This window comes from Aquila chrysaetos, chromosome 2 (genome assembly GCF_900496995.4).
Source record: "Aquila chrysaetos chrysaetos chromosome 2, bAquChr1.4, whole genome shotgun sequence".
NCBI classification, from domain to species: domain Eukaryota; kingdom Metazoa; phylum Chordata; class Aves; order Accipitriformes; family Accipitridae; genus Aquila; species Aquila chrysaetos.
In genome coordinates this window covers 54707931-54730060 of record NC_044005.1, presented here as the reverse complement: position 1 = coordinate 54730060, position 22130 = coordinate 54707931, and the positions used below count along the sequence as shown (strand labels likewise).

General features: G+C 35.2%; 1 protein-coding gene across 7 annotated transcripts in view; it reads right to left on the bottom strand.

The window, feature by feature from the left end:
* The window catches only part of TBC1D32 (TBC1 domain family member 32), a 91945-nt gene that overhangs the window by 45229 nt on the left and 24586 nt on the right, over nucleotides 1-22130 (bottom strand). For all 7 annotated transcript variants that reach the window (XM_030001319.2, XM_030001299.2, XM_030001282.1 and 4 more), the window contains 7 exons: nucleotides 21569-21770; nucleotides 17909-17991; nucleotides 16060-16198; nucleotides 15265-15352; nucleotides 13631-13749; nucleotides 12895-13011; nucleotides 9264-9352 (listed from right to left, as the gene is read on the bottom strand). In XM_030001319.2, the coding sequence (XP_029857179.1) occupies nucleotides 9264-9352; nucleotides 12895-13011; nucleotides 13631-13749; nucleotides 15265-15352; nucleotides 16060-16198; nucleotides 17909-17991; nucleotides 21569-21770 (837 nt within the window). The remainder of the gene's footprint in view (nucleotides 1-9263; nucleotides 9353-12894; nucleotides 13012-13630; nucleotides 13750-15264; nucleotides 15353-16059; nucleotides 16199-17908; nucleotides 17992-21568; nucleotides 21771-22130) is intronic.

Here is a 22130-nt window from a genome sequence, read left to right as displayed (position 1 = left end):
CATAACTTAACATTCTTTCCAAAGCCAATCTCTGTCCTCACTTCAGGGATGCCTGCAAATCCTTGCATCAGTGACAGATGCAAGATACTGTTCTTCGATACAGCAGTTGTAGTAGTCTGTGGTGGGTTGACACCAGCCAGCAACTAAGCACCCACCCAGTTGCTCACTCACTTCCCACAAGCAGACCAGTGCCTAGCCAGTCTCTGAGCAACAGCTACCTGCAAGACCAGCCCCCCCCCCAGTTTTTATTGCTGAGTGCGATGTTACGCGGTATGGAACATCCCTCTGGTCAACTCAGGTCAGCTGTCCCAGCTGCGTTCACTCCCAACCTCTCGCACACCCCTGGTCTGCTTGCTGGGCAGTGGGGCAGAGACAAAAAAAAAAAAAAAAAAAAAAAAAAAAGACAGCCCTGTTGCTGAGCAGTGCTTGCAGTGTCAGCCTAAACACAGGTGTGTTATCAATACTGTTTTAGTCACACATCCAAAATACAGCACCATGTGGGCTGCTATGAAGAAAATTAACTTCATCCCAGCAGTATATAGTCTCAGCAAAAGAGAAAATTTCATGCTATAAGCAGAAGTCCATCCACCATAGGGAAGAAAGGAACTGGCAGATCCAAAGTAAACTCTACTGCAATCTCAGTAATGTATGTGTTCAGGCAGTGTGCAATGGCTAATGAAACCCGAACTGCTTGCGTCTATGCTGTCTATAAGGTGTTGCAGTGATGTGACTCTGAAATAGAGGACTAAACAGGTCTTTAGTAAAAGGTTTTCTTTTGCCTTGCAGTTACTGCCTTCTATAGATACAAGCATGGCGGATTCAGGCCAGTGCAAAACATACAGCATGACTCTTGTAGAGAGCTCAGCTACGGGACAAGGTAAGGTCTTTCTTTTTTTCCCAGGAATTAATATTAAAAACATAAGTGGAAACAAACAAGGACTCGAACCTCTTTACAGTAGCAGGACCTCCTTCTTGCTAAATGCGTATGTTTAAAAACAGAGAAACTCAAAGCAAAATTTTCATTAAATAATTCCAGTGTCATCAACATGGGGGCCAGCCTCAAAAAATTTAAGATCAGAGCCTCTGTTACTAATTCGATTTATTCTTTATTATGCTTTGAGTAGCGGCCTGAGCTCCAATGAGAACACTGATCCAAACAGCAAGTGGCAATTACTATCAAGTGTGCCAGACCAGTAGACAAAGGCAAATAGCTAGGGGGAAAAAAAAAAAAAAAAAAAAAAAAAAAAAGCAAGCCAAAAGCTACCTGGTCAGCATTAGAACACAAAGGGCACTTGGAAGTTTCAGCCATGCAAAGCTTTACATGGTGCCTTTGCAGACTGAACAAAGGGTATTAGTAATCAGCAGAGAGAACATGCCTCTGCATGTGGTCTTGCTAAAGAATCAAGGCTTTTAATTGTCCCACTGAAGGCAATGCTCGTAGTGGCTTTGAAAAATATGAGATCTTATGGATACAGAGTATTTACCAATACCCCGAGTACACCTCTGATGCCTGGGGCACTGGAAGCTACTACCTCAGGGCAGTCATGTCTCTCCCAATAAGAAAACTTAGGGACTGATGTGTTCCTTATGATGTTCTCTACATAAAAAGATTTTCAAAAGAGCACCTACAGCACTTTAGCTACCCAATGTACTTACAAATCACATGTAATGTGATTGCTAATGGTAAAAGAGTTTCCCTAGCTAAACAAAAATGCTTTTCATGAGCATCACTTGCCAGCCTAGAGTGCTCAGAAGTGAAGCAGATTTTAAATTGCAGGAAATGAAGCATTTTAATTTCCCTCAGTGAAGTAAAGAAAAAAAAAATATCAACAAATAAGTGTAATAATCCTATCACAGAACCTGCTGTTGCTATTTTATTAATTATAAATTATTTTAAATTAATAAACCTAACAAACTTCTATTAACATATAAACTAACAAAAAACTGAACTAACTGTGTAACTATATGATGTGGAAGCATGCCAACATAATCCTGTTGCAAATCCCCATCACTACTAATGTAGACTCTGTCCTCTTTTACCTTCGGATTATTAAACAGGGGTCAAAGTTTTACAGGACACATGCACTCTCCAGCGATCACTGCTGCAGAAGTCTTTTCCCTCACACACATCCAGCATGCACACTTGCAAGGAAGAGGTTCATTTCCAAAGAACTGTATGTTACTTACTAAACACAAAACACACTTAAAAGAATAGAAAATGTGTCATTAATTAACTCAATCAAGTCTCCTTATTTAATTGAAAAAGGTTTGGTAGAAAATAACTGGAGGACTACATACTCCTTCATGCTTCTAACATAAGATAATTCAAATCTGGCAGATTCGGAGAAAATAAGAAATACTGCTAGGCTCAATTCCTCCCCTCTCTCGCCATACTCCTCCCTCCCTTCGAGAGGAGGAACTCTATGAACATGGCTTTCTTCCATTCACAAAGACATAAGGGTGTTGAATGCCACAGGACGTGGCATGAGAAGGATTTCTTCAGCACATCCAGCCAATAGCACCATAAATCTTGTTGCAAATGTACCAGCCAGTCGTTCAAATGTTAGTGATCAAAAAGATTCATCAGTGACATTAGTTTTCATGGGCTACGACAATATATTTAAGATAAAGATATGTGAAAAGCAAGAGGTACAGCCTTGTTTCTGGCTCTGCAAGGAAGATGGAAAAGAAAACATGAAAATAGTAAAAAAAAAAAAAAAAAAAAAGCCATGTTTTCTAAAGGGGAAACTGAATTCGTTTAAAACCAGTGTTAAATATAAATAAAGTCTTGCTTCAACTTATAATGAATTAGATTTTAAAGAATTACATACAAACATTTTCAAAAAGCTTCTGCTACTCATAATGCTTTTTAATAAAGAGAAAGGGGGGATAAATCTAAACAGCATGTTGACCTGAGGAAAAAGAATGATCAGGATTCGTATCTTTTACCTTTAGAAAATACAATAATTAATGCTCCTTCCATTGTGTTGCAATCATTAAAATCACACATTCTCTTAATTAATGATAGACATAATGTAAGTACAATTAAGGGAACAAATTATTTCATATGCTGAAGCTACCTCATTATTAAAAGGCAATTATATATAAGAGGGCGTGTTTACAATGCAGATGAAAACACAATGGAAAAGAACGCAGGGGTGTTTCTTATCTCTATTTCCTAAACCCAAAAAGTTCTCTCTTGTCTATCACATGCTTCTTCATCTCCCAGCTCCTGTAGGATTTAATTCATTCACCTGGATTTCACAGGAGGGCACTAGACAAAATTTTGACTAATACATACTGCTTTGAGGCAAATTTCAAGACACTGATTGATTTTGATGTCAGTATAGAATAAGCCATTTAAATTATTTTTCCTAAATCTTTGTCTTTCTAGTTTTGTAGGCCAACAGAAATAGATAGAACACGTTTTTATCATCTGCACCCATTCGGCAAGCAAGAAAATGAGTATTATAAGAAAAAACATATTCAGCATGATATTTTATATGACAAAAAAACCTGTCACTTAACAATGTCAAAATATTTATTATCTAAATCTGAAAATAACAAGCCAATATTCTTTTTCTATCTGTAGGAGACTCTGTAGCTCTACAGTCCTGGGGCTGATATTGATGAACATGCGACATAGACTAGTATTTACAATTGTCTATAATTCCAGAGAAACATAAATGCATTTAGACGATTCACACAGAGCAATGTAATAAATACTCTTTTTTCAGCCTTACCTTACACAGGCCTAAAATAAAGCTATTTTTGATTGCAGTTCAAAATAAGATTCTACAAAATAGGTTATCTTCAGATATCTCTAATGCTAAGCAAGCACACTGTGTCTTTAAAATTAAACAGTCCCAATTTGCATATATAAAGCAAAAGGATTTACTCTCAGTGTTTTCCAGGTATTTTCCTGCAGAAAGTCAAACTCTTGAACAGAGTGCTGTCCTTGTTGCTTGATTCCCATTAGCGTGAGGCGTTTCAGTGAACAAGTGTGGGACTAACAAAGATTTTTCCCATTCAGAATGTAAAATCACAGAATCACAGAATGGTTTGGGTTGGAAGGGACCTTAGAGATCACCTAGTTCCAACCCCCCTGCCATGGGCAGGGACACCTTCCACTAGTCCAGGTTGCTCAAAGCCCCATCCAACCTGGCCTTGAACACTGCCAGGGATGGGGCAGCCACAACCTCTCTGGGCAACCTGTTCCAGTGCCTCACCACCCTCACAGTGAAGAACTTCCTTACGTCTAACCTAAATGTACCCTCCTTCAGTTTAAAGCCATTACCCTTGTCCTATCACTTCATGCCCTTGTAAAAAGTCCCTCCCCAGCTTTCTTGTCAGCCCCCTGTAGGTACTGGCAGGCTGCTCTAAGGTCTCCCCAGAGACTTCTCCAGGCTGAACAACCCCAACTCTCTCACCTGTCCTCAAAGGAGAGGTGCTCCAGCCCTCTGATCATCTTCATGGCCCTCCTCTGGACTCGCTCCACCAGGTCCGTGTCCTTCTAATGCTGGGGGCCCCAGAGCTGAAGGCAGTACTGCAGGGGGGGTCTCACCAGAGCGGAGTAGAGGGGGATGTATGTATGTACATACAAAAGATCTTTGGACCTCATAATAAAAAAAACCAAAAACAAACAAAAAAACCCCCAAAACCTCTATAGTGGCATATGTATAAGATAGCCAAAGAAAGAATGGGGTTTTTTTGAGTCTTTAAGGTGTTACGTATATATCCATTTAAAATAAATAAATAAATAAATAAATAAATAAATAATTCCAGGATATATGTTATAAGTGTACTCTGTTAAACGACTGGAATTTTTGCAAAGTTGCCTGTAGACCAACTCTGATGCCCTCTCACTGCCCACAGTCTATGCCTATTCCCAGTAACGCTGTTTCTCCTTCTGTTTTTTATGCAACCCAATACTAATGGAGTATCTTTGAATTTTTTTTTTTTTTGAGTATTGATACTTTCTAGGGACAGGGGGTTGGTTATTGAGGGTAAATATTTGGTACTTTGCTACATTTTAATCCAGCTAACAAACACAGTGTCACTAATATTCACAGAAAAGTCAGTTTCTGAATAGAGAGAACAGCAATATGTAAATGCCTGAATAATGCTTTAGGCAGAGACTTTGAAAATATATATTATGCATATATTTTCTTGGCAGGCTGTAAAAGCTCACAATTCATGGATGTATTCACTGTACTGAAATACTAGATAAGTTGCTGTGATACCATATAATTCATCAGTCTGAAAGAAAAAGTATGTTTCTGCTGTTTACTTAATTCCTTTGTTAATATAAGTTGCAGAGATTCAAAGAGCTTGACCTTGAAAGGGAGGTCATTAAGATCTCTAGTGTCACATCTTTATGAAAATTATTCTCTCTCACATCCAGTAACTTATAAGATCAACAGGTACACTTGTATCAGAGAAATAAAGCTGACCATTAAATTAAGAAAATTCTCTGTTTAGTATGTTAAAAATTTATTACTTTAATTACTGCTGTGAATTTCCTTTCTCTAGGATTTGTGCTCTGATGGCAATTTAAGTTCAGAATCTTCTAAAACAGAAAGACTATTGAGAATTTTTGCATTAGTTCCTGTGCATCCAGATTTTCAGTCTGCACAAAAGAGTGGCTGAGTCAGCCTTCAGTGTTCTTTTATCAACCAATATTGGCTGATGGAGAGACTTCCTGATTCTAAATAGGTGCAAATCTGCTTTGAAGTTGAAAGTTGAACTGACACTTTGAAAATCTTTCTATACACAAATTAGGAACTGTCTATATACTTTCACTTTTCTATTCTTATCTCCAACTTCTTGCCTAAAGTTTCCATTTAATAAGTAATAGTAATAGTAATTTTTTTTAAAATTAGTTTAAAAGGACCTTCATGTGAATAAATCTTGCCCTCGAAGCATGCAACAGCTGCAATTAAAGGAATGCCAGATCAGTGTCTGTGAAACTACTAAAGAAGAATCCTAGGCCTAGATACTTCTAAGTTAAGAATTACAAAAAAATACATTTGCACTAAGCTATAGCTTGCCATGGAACTGAGTATTTTACCTTGATCACAAAGGACCTAGTCTGTATGAATGCACTCTAGGGACCATTCTTTATAGACTGAGAAATATCGGCTATGCAAAACTGTATCTAGCTTCCTTACATTTTCTTTTGATTTCTACTGCATAAACACCACTTTTCAGAGCGGGTAAGCTTGAAAAGGAAAGTTGACAGCAAAGCCTCTGCAGGACTGTCCTTCAAAATAATAATTCAGAATTCATACTTATTCAAAATGAAGACAATCATCCACCAGAAAATGCAATATTAACATTAAAAACATAAATAGATACACCTATGGGTTTTGGATTAAACAGACTGTGGAAATACCTATATATTATAAGTTTTATATGTAGTTACACAGCTGGTAGCCAAAATAAATTTCAGTCACTGAAGCACAGTATACACATGAAGAAAAATGTACATCTAAATTGCAGAAGTTGCTTAACATCCAAGTAAGCAAATTTGTGACTCTTCTGAAGAATAAAAGCAGGTTACAGGACCTCAGAGTAGAACCTATAAGTTACAACAGATCTGAAGTTCAGCACTCAGCTTTGGGTGAGCCACATGTACAAATAACAAAGGATATGGCTGTGTCGATCTGTGAATGATTAAAAGAATGTGGGTCTGGCTGTGCTATTGGTATTCGGTCTAGCGGGAAGAAATGTTTCTAGACAAATATTTCACCAAAATCATTAGGTCACAAAACTGCCTGATTTTCAATGTTGCAGTTATAAACATTTAATATTTTATTTCTACATAGCAGCAAAGAGAAATGTAGATCTTTTGCTCTAATTTACTTGCTGAATTTTCACATCTGTTAAGCATCTGATATTATTTGATCTAACTGCTGCTGAATTTGGTATTCCTGATGGAATTTGGTCAAGAAGCAAATCAACTACACAAGGCAAGGTTCACTTTACAGAACACAGATGTCTGCAGTCAGCAGCACTCACAGAAAAGCTCATGGAACTTGATTTCAAAAGGTATTTAAAATGAACTGTATACCTCTCATATTCAGATAATATAGCCCAGGGTTTCTTGCAAGTCAATCCTATAAACAATACAGTAAGCATGACAAATTCCAGAATCATCCAGAATTCTGGCATCATTTTAATAGGCAACTTTGAATAACTATGTAAGAATAAAAATTCTCTTTGTGCAGGCAGTTGAATTAGTCCTAATAAAAGGCTTATATGTGCCAATTCTCTATTATTTCCAAAAAACATTTGTACTGCAAGCCCCACATGTTCATGAAAAGCAATTTAATCAATAAGAAAACACACTCTTACATTATCTGTCGTATACACAGGCCCACATTAAAATCCCTCAAGTTGTATCTTCCTTTCTTTTACAGGAAAGGCAAAGAAAGGAGGGGGGGAAGGGAACAAGGGTTTTGAAAAAAACAAACAAACAAACAAAAAAACCACAAACCACCAAAACCAAAATACCGAACAAAAAAGAAGACTGAATCTGTTAAAAATGAAGTTAAATATGAGGTCCTAGGTATCACCAAGATTCCAAAAGTCCCTGCAGAACACAAAGCCTCTACTGAAAATGATATTTGAAAGTTTTAAAAATCTTTCCTTTACCTGATTACTACTTAATTATTACAATATTTACCACTTTTATGAGTAGGTTTCCACACTGAAAATACTACTTAATGTTTTCTTGAAATCTGGCAGTTTGACTGGATTTTCACTTGGTTTTTGACTTTCATTGTCCAGCAGAAAACGTGATTACCACAGTGAACAATAAAGCTCATCTTATCTGTGTAACAACGTAGCTTCTTTTACATGAAAACAGATGAGCTTTTTACATTTCTCATACATGTACTTAGGGGTAGTTCTGTTGCTTCACAGGGTATAGGCCTTGTTAAAAATATTTTAAGCATTCAACACAACTTCCAACACATGATCCATGTATTTGTGTACCAGTCTCTGTCTTACAGCGTGGGAGTCAACCACTTACACAGTCAGATTAAATAACTCATTTTTGCCTATACATCACAAGGGTTCCTAATGTCATTGTAGAAGAAATCTGTTTTTTTACCTTATAAAGGTAGAACACAATCTAAAAGTAAATTATTATTTTAAACTGTAAAACATCTCACTTTCCCTTATACTTAATTAAATCAGTGGGACTTCTGTCAAGCTTTTTATGGAGTCAGTATAACCTAAATGAAGAATAATACCTTATTTTTCAAATTTCATCTTAGGACTTCTCATTCCTATCCAACTAGTGTTTTCCTCCAAAGCAGCATTTACAACTTCTGATTTATACGACAAAAACATGTATCTCCCAACTCCAAATTCTGTCACTGTTCATCTCCTCCACGCTCAGCCTTATCAGCAAATTATACTGTATCTTATGGTTATTCATACATAGTATGAAATAATTTTACCGTGATATCAAACTACAAATACCGCGCAGAAAGCTAACATTGCAGTACTTAATCAATTGGGTTATATCTTGCCTAAGCAAGGTTATAAAAATTTTCCATACTATGAAGTACAATCCAGAAGTTCTTTTATTTCAATTGCACAAAATATGTCAATAACAGAAATGTGAATTCAAGGATTTATATACTCAACTTTGGAAAACAGAAAAAATACAGAGACTAACTTCTGTGTTAAAATATTATAAAGCACTTAATATTACAAAACATGAGCATGATGGTATGAGCATATTGTAAGTGTTCCATCAGGTTCTAGAAATATTTGGGATCAAATGGTACTCTCCTTTGCAAAATAAGTTTTGGTAAAATTGGTGATAATTAAACTAATACATTAAAAAATAATTTTAACTACAGGGAGACTTGATAAACCAAATTCTGATATAAAAATGGTAAAAAAATACTTTGTTTATTTTACTGTTTTGGTACAATTTTTGGTTTATGCACTACAATGGATGTACCACATGTTCTTTTCAATCAACTAGGCAAAATAACAACATGCAATTTCTATTACTGCTTATCAGATTACAATATATCCACTTACAGGTAATAAGATTAGTTCATCACAATTCTCATTTTGTAGGCCATTTTTCATTTAATCTTCTTATGTTTAAATAAAGGGGGGAATTTCACCTTCGTGCATAACAAAAACCAAACAATGTTATCTTATCAGAAGCAACACATCCAAGCATGTTACATCCTATTTAGTTAATGTGACCAGAGAATAAAAAACAAGAATCTTACCTGAGACCAAAGATATGTGATTGTTCATAACTGAATAAGGAATGAATTTTAGCATCTGAATTCAAAATTATAAGCCTGTCAATGATATCCTGCCAAAGGAAGACAAATGTAAAAAAACTCATGTATGTTTCTATATTTTATGCACATAATGATTTCATTGGAATGTTTACTATAAAATCAAACCTATTATTAAAACACACATTGAAATTATTTCTGTAAGAAGAGGTGCTTTCCACCATAAAAGTCAATGGCAAAAAGAAACCATACAGAAGGTCGGGGGGGGGGGGGGGGGGTGGGGGGGGGGGGGGGGGGGGGGGGGGCGCGCGGCTCAAAAAAAAAATAAAAAAATCACTAAACATACAAAAAGAACCTAGCATATCAAGTATCCTACTTCTTATTTAGTATTAAACCACAACAAAAATGTTAAACTGGTTCTTTATATGTTTGAAATGTGTATACATCTATTTTAATGAAAAGAACAGCAAACCCTTTAGTGTATTACCCTTTCTAACACTGGTTAGTACTACATGCTTCAAAACAAGGCCATTTATTCTTAGTGTAGCAAGGCTTGGCTTGGATGTTGAGGCTTACATCTTTCATCCTACAGCATCTCATGTAATAGACAATGAGCTGTGGCTGCTTCCCACTTCTTCCACAAATCCAACCTAATTATCTTCCCCTCTGGTTCACTGCATATCCAAACTGCTTCTGAAGAAATAATTTCATTAAAAGACTAAGAAATGCATAAAAACATTCACTGATGTTATCATCTCAGAGACAGATTGCTGTGCTACGGTCAGAAGAAACAAACTACAAAGTCCTTATGGGCTTTACTTAATCTGGATTAAATCCAAACTTTTATTTTCTCCATGTTTAAGAAGTATAGTTTCAGAGACAGCAGAGGGAGTTATTATTCAACTGGTTAGATCAATGAGTCATTTCAATATGATATGAGAGAAAAGTTAGGATTCATACTTTCATGAATCAACCAAAAATCTGGTTTTCAACAGACAGAAGAGTAAACACCACAAATAAAACTGCTAGTAGTAGAAAAAAAAAAAAAAATCTAGAACTTGTCAAAAGTAAACTGTCTTCATAAAATGCATTCTTATTTAAAATACAGTGAAACGATGTTTTCCCTGTTACATTTTTTTGGGCAGTAGGGGAGAGAGCTGTGAAGAATGTACTTTTTCCACACAGTATGTTCACAATAAAATTCACAATAAAACAATTCAACTCAGACCTCAACGCTGTTCATAAAATCGGTTATGCAAGGAATTGATTTGTTTGAGGTTTAAGGCTTTTTAGATATTTACATGTACAAAGAGTTAAATGCCAAGGGATATTTCTCCGGCAACAACCTCATTCTCTCATCTATACATCAAAGCTTGGAGCATGCAGAAGAGTAGAAAGAGCAGGCACAGAGAGAGGACTATTGAGAAAGCAGACCAAGCTCTGATTTGGGATATTAGGAAGGAAGATAACGAACTAGGTGCAACACAAGGTTTGATCAGAAAAACGTGCAGATAGATCTGCAGTGCTCAACTACAGAGCATAGCTTAAATATTACAGCTGGGATGTCATCTACTTTGAATACCTAAGATACACCATCTAAATATAAGATTCTCCATAATCACTGGAGAGAAAAAAAAAAAAAATAGAAAAAAAAATAATTACACCTGCTTTAACATGTCTTTCAAAGCTACAGATCTGGAGGGTACCTTCCAAGCTAGATTACCTTGCATCCCTTGCATATGTGTACTGTAAACCTCTCAAAGGAAGAGTGGAGGCAGGCAGAAGGACCCTGATTCATCTGCTCCACTTTCTAAAATATTTTTATATGGCAAACAGAGTAAAAAAAAAAAAAAAAAAATCTGGCATGTATTAAGAAAAATTTTCCTAAGGGCACAAAATAAAAACCTGAAAACCTCATTAGTCAACAGTTAAAAGTAGTAAAAGCCCAAATTATAATCTGTTCAGTCAATCATGCAACTAGTTAGCCAAAAATACAAAGGAGGAAAAAACTGTTTAAATCCTGTGTGTTTAAGAAATAAAGGGCATACAAAGATGATTAAGTTCTGTACATTATCAAATATAGTTCAGCATAAATATTACAAGTCAGATTCTGTGGCAATATGACATGATTCAGAAATATAGGGAAAAAAAAAGCACACAAAGCAATTAGGTCTTCTAACCAAACTTCTAGTGGCACTGAAATTGCTTTTACTTTGCTTTCTAACCATAGTTACATCTGGTCAAATCTTTTATCTTTAGCTTTCTGCAATCACTGCCCAAAAACGTGGTTATAACAAATCAATATGTGTGCTTAACCCCAGAAGTTTTCCGAGTACTTAGACTTAGCCATTATATGTTAAATTAACATCAGATGAACTATTTCCCTTCTGTTAACTACATAATCTTGGATGTCTAGCTTAGGCTTAAAAAACCCACAGCTGCACAGTAGTTAAGTGAGACAAACCCCATCCAAAACATCTGTAGCTGTTCAGGGAACTTTGAACAATTGTACCAATATTGCTATTTCTGGAAACCTACAGAATTCTATCAAAACGCTGAAGTGCCTCAAAAGCAAAAACAACATATGCTTTCAAAAGTCACAAAAATCATTACTTAAGATCTACTCCAATCTGAAAGCTCTTAAATATGTATCACCTTCAACATACATCTATCTCCCCTGCTCCCAGTGCCTCAGAAAACTTGATGACTGAACAGAACTATCTATCGGTGGACACACCAACATTGAGTGGACTGGAAAAGTGAAATTTATTATCCCATTTCCTCCTGAAATCATCAAAACAGTATTACAAAAGAGAACTACAAAAATCCCTTCCAAACATAACATACGCTATTATGATGTACTCTATCTACACAACTTACACTATCACCAATCCAGAGCTTGTGCTAAACAAACACTTTAGCACAACAGCAATTCAAAGTACTAGCTCATTAGAAAAAACAAACTGATTTTAACTGCCACTCAAGGTCACAGATTAAATTTGCCTATGCTTTGTAGATGAGAAAAAAACCTAATGGATTGCAGTTGGATGAACTAATACAAAATACTACTAAATACAGAAATGGTGATACTATTTTTCTTAGGACTGAAATATGTCTTAATCAGTAACTTTCCAATTAGTGATTTTTTCTGTGAGTCATCTGTGCTATTAAGAAAGCCTGAGGTTTTTTGATTTTCTCTTTTTGTTTTATTTTTTTTTTTAAATCCACAGATAGTGTGATGGAGCAATATTATATAAAATACAAGTACAGATATTTTCCAGCATTTTCCAGTATGTAACTGCATGCACATAAAGAGGTGTTTATGTACGTCACTTTTCTTTCCATGGAAAAACACAATCCTAACACAAGCCAGGAAAGATGATCCTTAAATTAGGCATTAAATTTTATCTTTAGGACTTCAAAATGAAAATTTAGGTTAACATGAAGTGATATGTGCATATACTGCCCTCATGCTGTATATAATACAAAATGCAGAAAACTTCAAAATCTTTCAGTAAGAAGAAAAAAATTATTCTATTATTACAGTAACATTTTCTCAGGAAAAATATCTTCACAGAAGTATTTATTTTTCTTTCAAAATAAAAACTATACTTACAATAATATCTGTAGGTACTTCGCGAAGTGAATACATTGGTTTGTTTGGTATATCTTGTTTACTCAGGAGCTCAAAAACTGCAGGGTAAGTGAGCAAGTTTATCAGAGACAGAAAAGACTAGAGAAAGAAAAAAAGGGGGGACAAAAGGGAATGTTAATCAGTTAAGTATAACCAAGTAAACATTAAAAAATATTTGCCATTTACTTTAAGTTTGTTCTTATCCTTTGTAGGCTGAACTTGACATAAATAGAGCTGCCCAAAATAGAACTGCAAACCCTGGCAGGTGTCTATATAATCTAAAAGGGCAGCAGCGTCTGTGAAATATGTATTATCTATCAAATTGTACAAGCAATTTTGAAAATTACAATATTTTCATTACCACATAACTCTAAAATCTAGAGACACAGCACACTAAAACACGCCACTCTCCCTCATCTTACTACAGTAATCAGAGACATGAACTGATGGCCAGTATTTTAAGACTTTCACTTTTGTCATGACAGTTATTTATTATTTTATATTGACTTTAATGGATCCTTGGCATTGTGACCTGCCATGCAACACAAGAATCCTTTCAATCAGTCATCATTTGACTAGTTTATTATACTAATTTTTCCCCACATGCCAAGAAGCAGGTATAGTTGCAATAAAAATTTACAGAAAGGTACATATCACCCTATCTGAAATACAGCACTGTTTTTCCCATGCCAATACAGAAGATTAAGTAATTTCTCACCTTCTGACAGTTTTGGTCAATAGGGTCAACTGGAGTAGATTTGGGTTGGGTTATCCTCAAATCATCTTTTCCACACTCCAAAAGAGCCCACAATTCAGTTACAAGTGCCTTTATAAAGCCTAAAGCAAATTTTTGTTCTAATCACGAGAATTGCAAGAATACCCAAAAAACCATTTTGATATTAAAAAACATTTTACACCACAATTCTAACTCAGATTCTCAAAATTCTCTACACCGTGGACTAAAGTTTCACCAGACTGCCTGAGGGTTACTCTCCCTGCTATTCTTAATCCTTTAGGCAAACTACCTTTATACTCAATCTAAAATCTACAGCAAGAGTTTGCAAAGACTATTATACTAGAGTAGGATGATATTTATATATCTTCCATGTAAAGGAGCTGCTGACCTTCTTTAAGAAGTTAACTGCTACAGATCAAGGCTTAGCTGGTATTCGCTCTGTGGTTTTAAAAATACAGATTTACTATAACTCATTAATAAATGAAAACATACCACAATGAAAAGTTAAGGACTCAAAAAAATCTTTTTAAGAGAAGTACTACTAGCTGAAATTAAAATGTTAAATATTAAAATAGAACAGGAAGGATAGCCATTTAACTCTGAAATCTCCAAATGTAAATTATAGGATTAATACAAACTTTATGTACACTACACAACCTCCTCTCAGGGTTGAAGACCAATGCTGATTATTTTTGTCTTTGACGCCAAGGGCCATAAGAAGCAACTTGGCTGAGAACCTTAGGACAGATGAGTTACTCCTCAAGCAGATCTGCTCCCTGCTTTCTGAAAGATCCCAGAGGCATAAATAATAAGCAACCAACAATCAGTTTCCTTGACTGGCAGAATTTGCCTGCCTTTCTGACAGTCTTTCACAGTTAAGCCATTTTAATTACACACCAGCCACTCCTAGATACTTAGAATATTTGCAACTTTTGCACCTCATGGAGTTCCTTCGCAACTTAAGACAGTAGCTTTACTTTATTGATAACATTCTAGTTTTAACATAACAACTACCTAGACCACTTGGTGGTATGGTAGCAGTTGAGTTATCTGAGAATGAATCTGAAGGGACTCTGTGGTATGGGTACTCATGAGAAGAATTGTCCATTCAGACAATCTCAATTCCATCTCACTGTTGTATAAAAGTGCCAATGACATTCACACCTTTGAAGTTTCTCACTCTTTGAGCAGTCAGTAACCACAGAAAAGTACATACAAATTACAGAAATCAACAGTTATTAATTCTGATCTGTAGATGAATAAGAAGCACTTGCAAATTGTTAGCAACTTTTTTTTTTTTTTAATAGATATAAATGTCTTCATGCACATACAGGAAATTTCTGGAAATCCAATCCAATGAAGTAAAGATTTTGTATAATTTAAAGGGAAAAAAAAAAGCCACCCCAAAACAAAATCCTGCATCAAGATAAGTGAATGACTTAAAAGTTGGAAACAATAAATTTACATGAAGAAGAAATCAACATTTAAGCAGTCTTTGCTAATACTGTGCAATTATTCCACTCAGTTGATCTTTTTTTAACATCTTTCTCAGTCTTTTTCTAATATGCAAGACTACAGCATGTAACTATTCATAACAACATCATTCTTCAATTTACCTGAACTCTGCAGAGCTACTGCACCTGTTGGTGTTGTTGCCATTTGTGTAACAATCACTCTATTACCAAACTCTTCATATTCATTTGTCTGTTAGTTACAAACATAAAAGCACAGTGTTAGTTATTTGGAGGGCATGAAACTATCAAATGATCTCTTAAATATTAATCTTTCCTACACTTGTTTACAGAATTTAATCCACTGTATGGTTAGTCTTGAACAGTTCATAGATATTATCCTCTGAAGACTTACCAGGGTCAAATTCCAAACCAAACATCTTTATTAAGTATCTTATCAAAATTTAAATGCAAAATACTATGGCTGAGACATGCAACATCACCAAAGAATAAAAATGTTAGTATTATAATGGTTTTTGCACACATTCAGTAGGATGTCTATAACATTATGTTTTTTCTCCTAAAATGCACATTATACAATTTTTGGTTACATGTCAAGTGTTGTCTAGGGTATCTAGATTTCAATACCACCTACCAACGTGGACTACAAAAACTGGCACTTTGAAGGAAAAAAAATATTTTTCCTAGCATTTCAAACTTTATAGTAAAAAGTCAGAAAAACTAAATATATGCCTGACATTCTGAAGATGAGTAACATCCAACAAACTTAAATCAGTGTTGCACCAATATCAAAGATGATAAGCTACATTTTAAATCCATTTTTGCAAAAATTAAGTGAAAAAATGGTTTCTGAATTTATTTTCTTCTTATCATCTTTCTTCTTTATTTTATTATAATCATTAAAAGAAAGAAAAACTGTACAGACTCTGTAATGCTTACCTGGAGTTTTTTTGATAAACTGCTGAACATAAAGTTCACACAGTCATTCATAGCACCTGTACTATGAAGCAGAAATAGTCCTTTGGGTGTGACAGAAAAATTTAGCAAGGCATCTAACAAAGTCTCTTCCCATAACAAACTGCAAGAGTAGCAAAATGATAATTAAAAAAGATATGTAAAAAAGCATGGGGAAAAACTACAATTTCTAACTTTGAAAAACATCACAACTTCATTCACTGGACTCTTTACTCTATATGTTTACTCTACGTTAGTTAAAAAAAATATTTGGGAAAGTTATATGTATATGTATATGTCATAATATGTATATGACTGTATTTTGTACAAACATTCAAACTCACCCTGGCAAAACTAGGGTAAGATAGGAACACAGAACAGAAAGATGATATAATGGGGAACCCAAAAGACCTATGCCATCCTTAAACATACTTATCACTGACTACCTGACTCTAGACAAGTCTTAAGGTATTAATGTGGTGGTTACAAATTGGCAAAGCAGGCACAGCATTTCTCACCAATGTAAAAACACTATGAGGAACTAGTAAAAACCTCACGTTTGAGGAGATAAAGGCTCCTGCTAGATATTAGTACAGAATTATGAAAATAAGGTGCTATATATACACAATAGCTTCATATACTAACAGCATTAAATAGAAAATATTTTCTACAGACATGGCAGGAAGAACAGCAATTGCAAGACTGAAGTATGATTATACCCTCTGCCCTACAAAATATTCTATGCCCTAAAAAGAAAAGTGAAGCAATTATATCACCTTTAACTAGGTACCATCCCTGCAGGTATCACTAGACTCTTGTGATTCTGCTTCTCTAAAGGCATTTGCTTACTGGATTCTCATCTCTAGTTCTCATTTCTCATTTTTGACTCCTATCACCAGCAAGCAGCATGCAGCTTTCCTCATAGCAGTCAACCATTACCCCAAACTTTAATCACTTCTGCAGAATCCCTGCCATGTCATGTTCAGAAGCAAAAATTTCACCCAGAAATATATCAGCATGCCTTGTTCCATAGTTAAATGAAAAATCTAGATGCTAGGAGGAAATTGTAGCTTACGTCAATAGTAGTGATTAGTAACAGCCTCCTCAGTCAGAGCTCGGTATCCCTAGATTTCTTTTTACCACTAGATTTGAATTTCTATAACCAGTTCACATGCCACCACCACAGACCAAAGTAATAACTGTTGAGGTATCTTTGCAAATTATACATGAAATTTAAGGTAAAGTATAAACAAGAATCTACTTAACTAACTAGGTTCTGCAGTAACACCAACATCACCCTGAATTTTCAGGCCCACAAATATTTGTGTATTTCTCGTCTTAACGCATACAAACTTCTATAAAGGGACATTCAGCTTGAGTATAAAAGGAAGGATGCCTTTCACTTAATATGTATCAGGCTTTCAGCTAGAATGCTGCCAATCTTGCTACATAATATTCTGAAGGTGTAGATACCATTCAGCAGAACAGCATTTTAAATTAACACCACATCAAAGCCATAAGATAAACTCTGACAGCTATTTTGTTTTATGCTTTCTAATTCACATTTTCCTCAAACCAATTTCTGTAGTCAGAGAGAATCAACTCTAAGTCAATTTTACATAGATTAGACGCAACTCTGTAAGCCAAGAAAGTCCTGAAAGGTCAAGAACAATTTTGTAACTCCAATGAGACCTATGCTAGGATGATTTCACTCCCTCTACCTACCACTATGCTTTTGGCAAAAAGACACAGGTTTGTAAGGTGCCTCAGTCGCAGATAAAGTAGCAGTGTGTGTTCATACTTGTGCACGTGCATAAATTAAGCATCAACTTACATCGTTTTTGACTCTAGACTTATTGATGAAGTTGAGTCCGCACCAGTTACAGGAGTGGGTACTCTTTCTGAAAGCAAACTTGTCTGTGAAATAAAAAATAAATAAATACCTCCTTACTGTTTATTTACACCATTTTCAAACTCCAGATCTTGCTCGTTCTCTTGTTATATATTTAAAAAAAAACCAAAAAAACCCAACCAGTGATCAGGTTGTAGTCTAGCCTTTGGCACAGAATAGACTATTCCACTACATTTTTTATTCTGGAAAAGCTTATTTTTTTTATTTCTTCCCTGGATATAAGCCATTTTAAAGCTAATACATTCTTTTAAATTTTTATTAGAATTCTTAAAATAAAAAACCTTTTATAGTTTTTAACTGGAGACTCCCAAAGCAAAAATCAGCATTAAAAAAAAATATATGAAAAAAATCAGAAAGCAACCCTTTACTCTACTTCTGCCACAGGTAATGGAAACAACAGCCTGTCCTAGTTTCAGGTGGGATAGAGTTAACTGTCTTCCTAGTAGCTGGTAGGGTGCTATGTTTTGAGTTCAGTATGTGAAGAATGTTGATAACACTGATGTTTTCAGTTGCTGCTAATAGTGTTTAGACTAATGTCAAGGATTTTTCAGCTTCTCCTGCCCAGCCAGCGAGAAAGCTGGAGGGGCACAAGAAGTTGGCACAGGACACAGCCAGGGCAGCTGACCCAAACTGGCCAACAGGGTATTCCATACCGTGGGACGTCACATCCAGTATAGGAACTGGGAAGTGGGGGCGGGGAATCGCCGCTCGGGGACTAGCTGGGTGCCGGTCGGCGGGTGGTGAGCAATTGCACTGTGCATCATTTGTACATTCCAATCCTTTCATTATTGCTGTTGTCATGTTATTAGTGTTATCATTATCATTATTCGTTTCTTCTTTTCTGTTCTATTAAACTGTTCTTATCTCAACCCGTGGGTTTTGCTTCTTTTTCCCGATTTTCTCCCCCATCCCACTGGGTGGGGGGGGGAGTGAGTGAGCGGCTGCGTGGTGCTTAGTTGCTGGCTGGGGTTAAACCACGACACAGCCTCTGCAGGCAACGACTCAATACCAAATTTATTAAGTAATTCTGCCAATTTTTATTTTATTTATTTATAAACTATATAAATTTATCTATATTGGTAAGGATATAATTAGAGCTACATAGATAAACAGATATACATATTTTTATATTTGATGGAGTTTCCAATTTAAATGATATTTGAAAATAATTGGTGTGAAAAACACTGTATATTGAAGATAAATGATTTAAGTTGTTTGCTTTTTATGCCTAGAAACATAAAATTGCACAATTCAAATGAAAGTGAGTAGTCATTAATTTACTCTCTTATGTGATCTAATAAATACACAAAAGATTCCTCTATTAAGAGATCCAGGACAACTAACTAGTTTAAGTTCCCCTTTTATTATCATCTGTACAAATTCTGTCCCAGAATTCCAGCAGAATCTGCCAAGAAAAAAAATTGTTTCTCCACCAGTCTTAAAACTCCAAGAGACGTGTAAAATAGGGCGAAACAAATTACCAGTCTATCCATTAAAAAAAATTGTCACTACTGCTTGGATAGAGTCCACCAAAGTCCACCATTTTTGCTACACTATAAATGGTACAATATTTATAAACTGCAGATGTTTTAAAATTGAACAGTGACAGAAAATAATTTTAAAATTAATCAAGATGGCAGAGTTGAAAACGTGGCTTTCCTGTACTAACTTGTCGATTCCTGAAGTCTTTAATATGTACATTCCTCTTCAGTCTCAATTTGACCTCCAAAGTGATGTGAAGAAATGGCATTTTGTCAGATAAATGTTTCATGATTTTTTTTTAAATTCAACACATTCAACCTACTTATCTTTTATGTGTCAAAACAATTTTTCTAAATGATGTTCTATACCATAATAAAGGATTTTAATGTGCAAAGAAGTCTTTTGTGCATGTGTAAATGCTGTGGTGTTTTACAGCAAATAACTGGAAATGCCCATCAAAAGCATGTAACAGTCTGCCTGTGATAAACATTAAATAGAATAACAGGCTAGTTCAAGACTGACTAGTTACACAATAGGAAAGCAGAAAAAGACAGATTGTTGAGTTATGTAAATTACAGCATGATTCAAGTGAACTAAACTCCCTAATACAATAAAATCCTACAGTTCTCAATGCAAGGAAGACCTTAAGTTTCAAAACCAACATTCTTTGATGAGAAACAGAGTTTACTGTGATATAATTAGGATTTTAAGTAATAATATATTTTGTTTTCAATCAAAATGTACACTTTCATGATAATATTCATATATAAAAGCAGTGAGAAATACCCACAAGCTGCTGATTTAAGTCTCTCTTCTATACGTGTTCTGTCTTTCTGGTACTTTCTGCCTCAGTTTACATTATGACTGTATTTTTAAAATTTCTAATCATACTAAAAGCATACAGCATTTGACAGAAAGAATAGCTATTCATTCTCTTTCCCTTGCATTCAATCTCTCTCCTGCTTCCTCACCTAAAAAAAAAAAAAAAAAAAAAACCCACAACTTTAGTGTTTTAGCCAATTTTTTCTTCCAGCTTGGTCTGATCCTTCTCTAAGAAAATATTTTACAATCACTGGAGGAAAAAAAAGAGATGGTTCCATTTTTCAGTATAAAGTGAAACAACACAGCTAAATTTTGGGTTTCCACTAAGAGTTCTAATACATGTAGTTTAAACATGCTTTCACAGTTTAGCTGGAAGTCAAAGTTGAAGCTTAGTATGCTACCCTTACCTAAATGCTGCGAATGTTACTTTAATGATTCAAACATCTGTTTGAATTTTACTTCACTGTGAACTTTTTCAAAACTGTTCTTGCAGCATCTGCTGTCATTTTTCCATCTTAATTATAATTTTATAATAGTTAAGAATTTTCACATTGCATATGGCTATCAGAACAATGAAAATGGAAAAGTTTAGTGAAAAAAGCAGAGATCCATATACCTTGTTCAGTAAATTTATAACACAAAGCAGAACACAAAGAACAGTTGGACCCAAGTTCTTTTACGCAGAAAAAGCATTAGACTCACAATCAAACTGAAGTTGAAGTACAGAGTCTACACTTCATAAGATATCCAAGCACACAGGTAAGAGAAGAACTCCTGTCTGGCACTTCTCATTATGGTTTCTTGAAAATATTTCAATGGCATCCAGCTATTTAAGTCAAATATTTGGAATCTCCTTTTTTTCCTCCATATCTCTCACCAAAATGAACTAGTTTAACCTAAAAATTACAAAGACCACATCTCAGGAGTTTTTCCTTTCAAAATATCTCAAACGGAGAGTGAAGACAAGATCTGTGGTGACACTGGCTATCATGACATCAAGTGACTTCTAGCATCAAGGACAATGAATGATAGGTCTATCAAAGCATCTTGAGAGTTCCTGGTTTAATCTTAAGGCATAGAAGTCTCAAACTAAGCTTCTGCTAGGTTCACATACAGAAGGAAAATTTGAAAAGTAGAACTTCACTTTCAGAACAATTCCAAGCATTATCTCACTAGTTAAATATAAGCAACCTGAAGCAAAGAACAACTGTTACATAAACTGAACCTCTTACATTAAGATTTTTTTTTCCAATCTTCCTAATCCAATACAAGATTTACCTTTTTCCAGGCCTCTCCAATAGATTCATGCAAGCCATAAGGAATCAGCATCTGCAGGCCTTCACAAGTTCTGTACATCTGACGACATACAAAAATGAAAGCTCCTTTAACAACTGGCAAATGCTCGGATCCAGATAAGAGAGAAATGTCGTCATGAAGAAGTTTCTTTGTAAACTGAACAATTACATGAACAGCTGTAGGACTAGAAATAAAATAACACTTTTAAAATTTTGTTTTGTAGTCATCAATAAGCCTTGTAAAAAATCCTCTAACTAAACTTATTTAAATTTTTCTACGGGAAAAGAAACTATGGAAAGAAACTATGACCCACTATGGAGGGGCCAACTATATTATAACTTGTACAGCAAGTGATTTTACTTTGGCTACAGGTCTACATAAAGCAAAAACGCATCCATTGTCTTCCATCCAGCCTGCATGGCCATGAACTACACAGGCTGTGTGTTTTATAGGAGTCCAGTTGGGAAGAGTAACAAGACAATCATTTTAGTTTCTGCTTAATCAGTGTTAAGGATATCACTACAAGGAAAAATTTGTCCTTGTT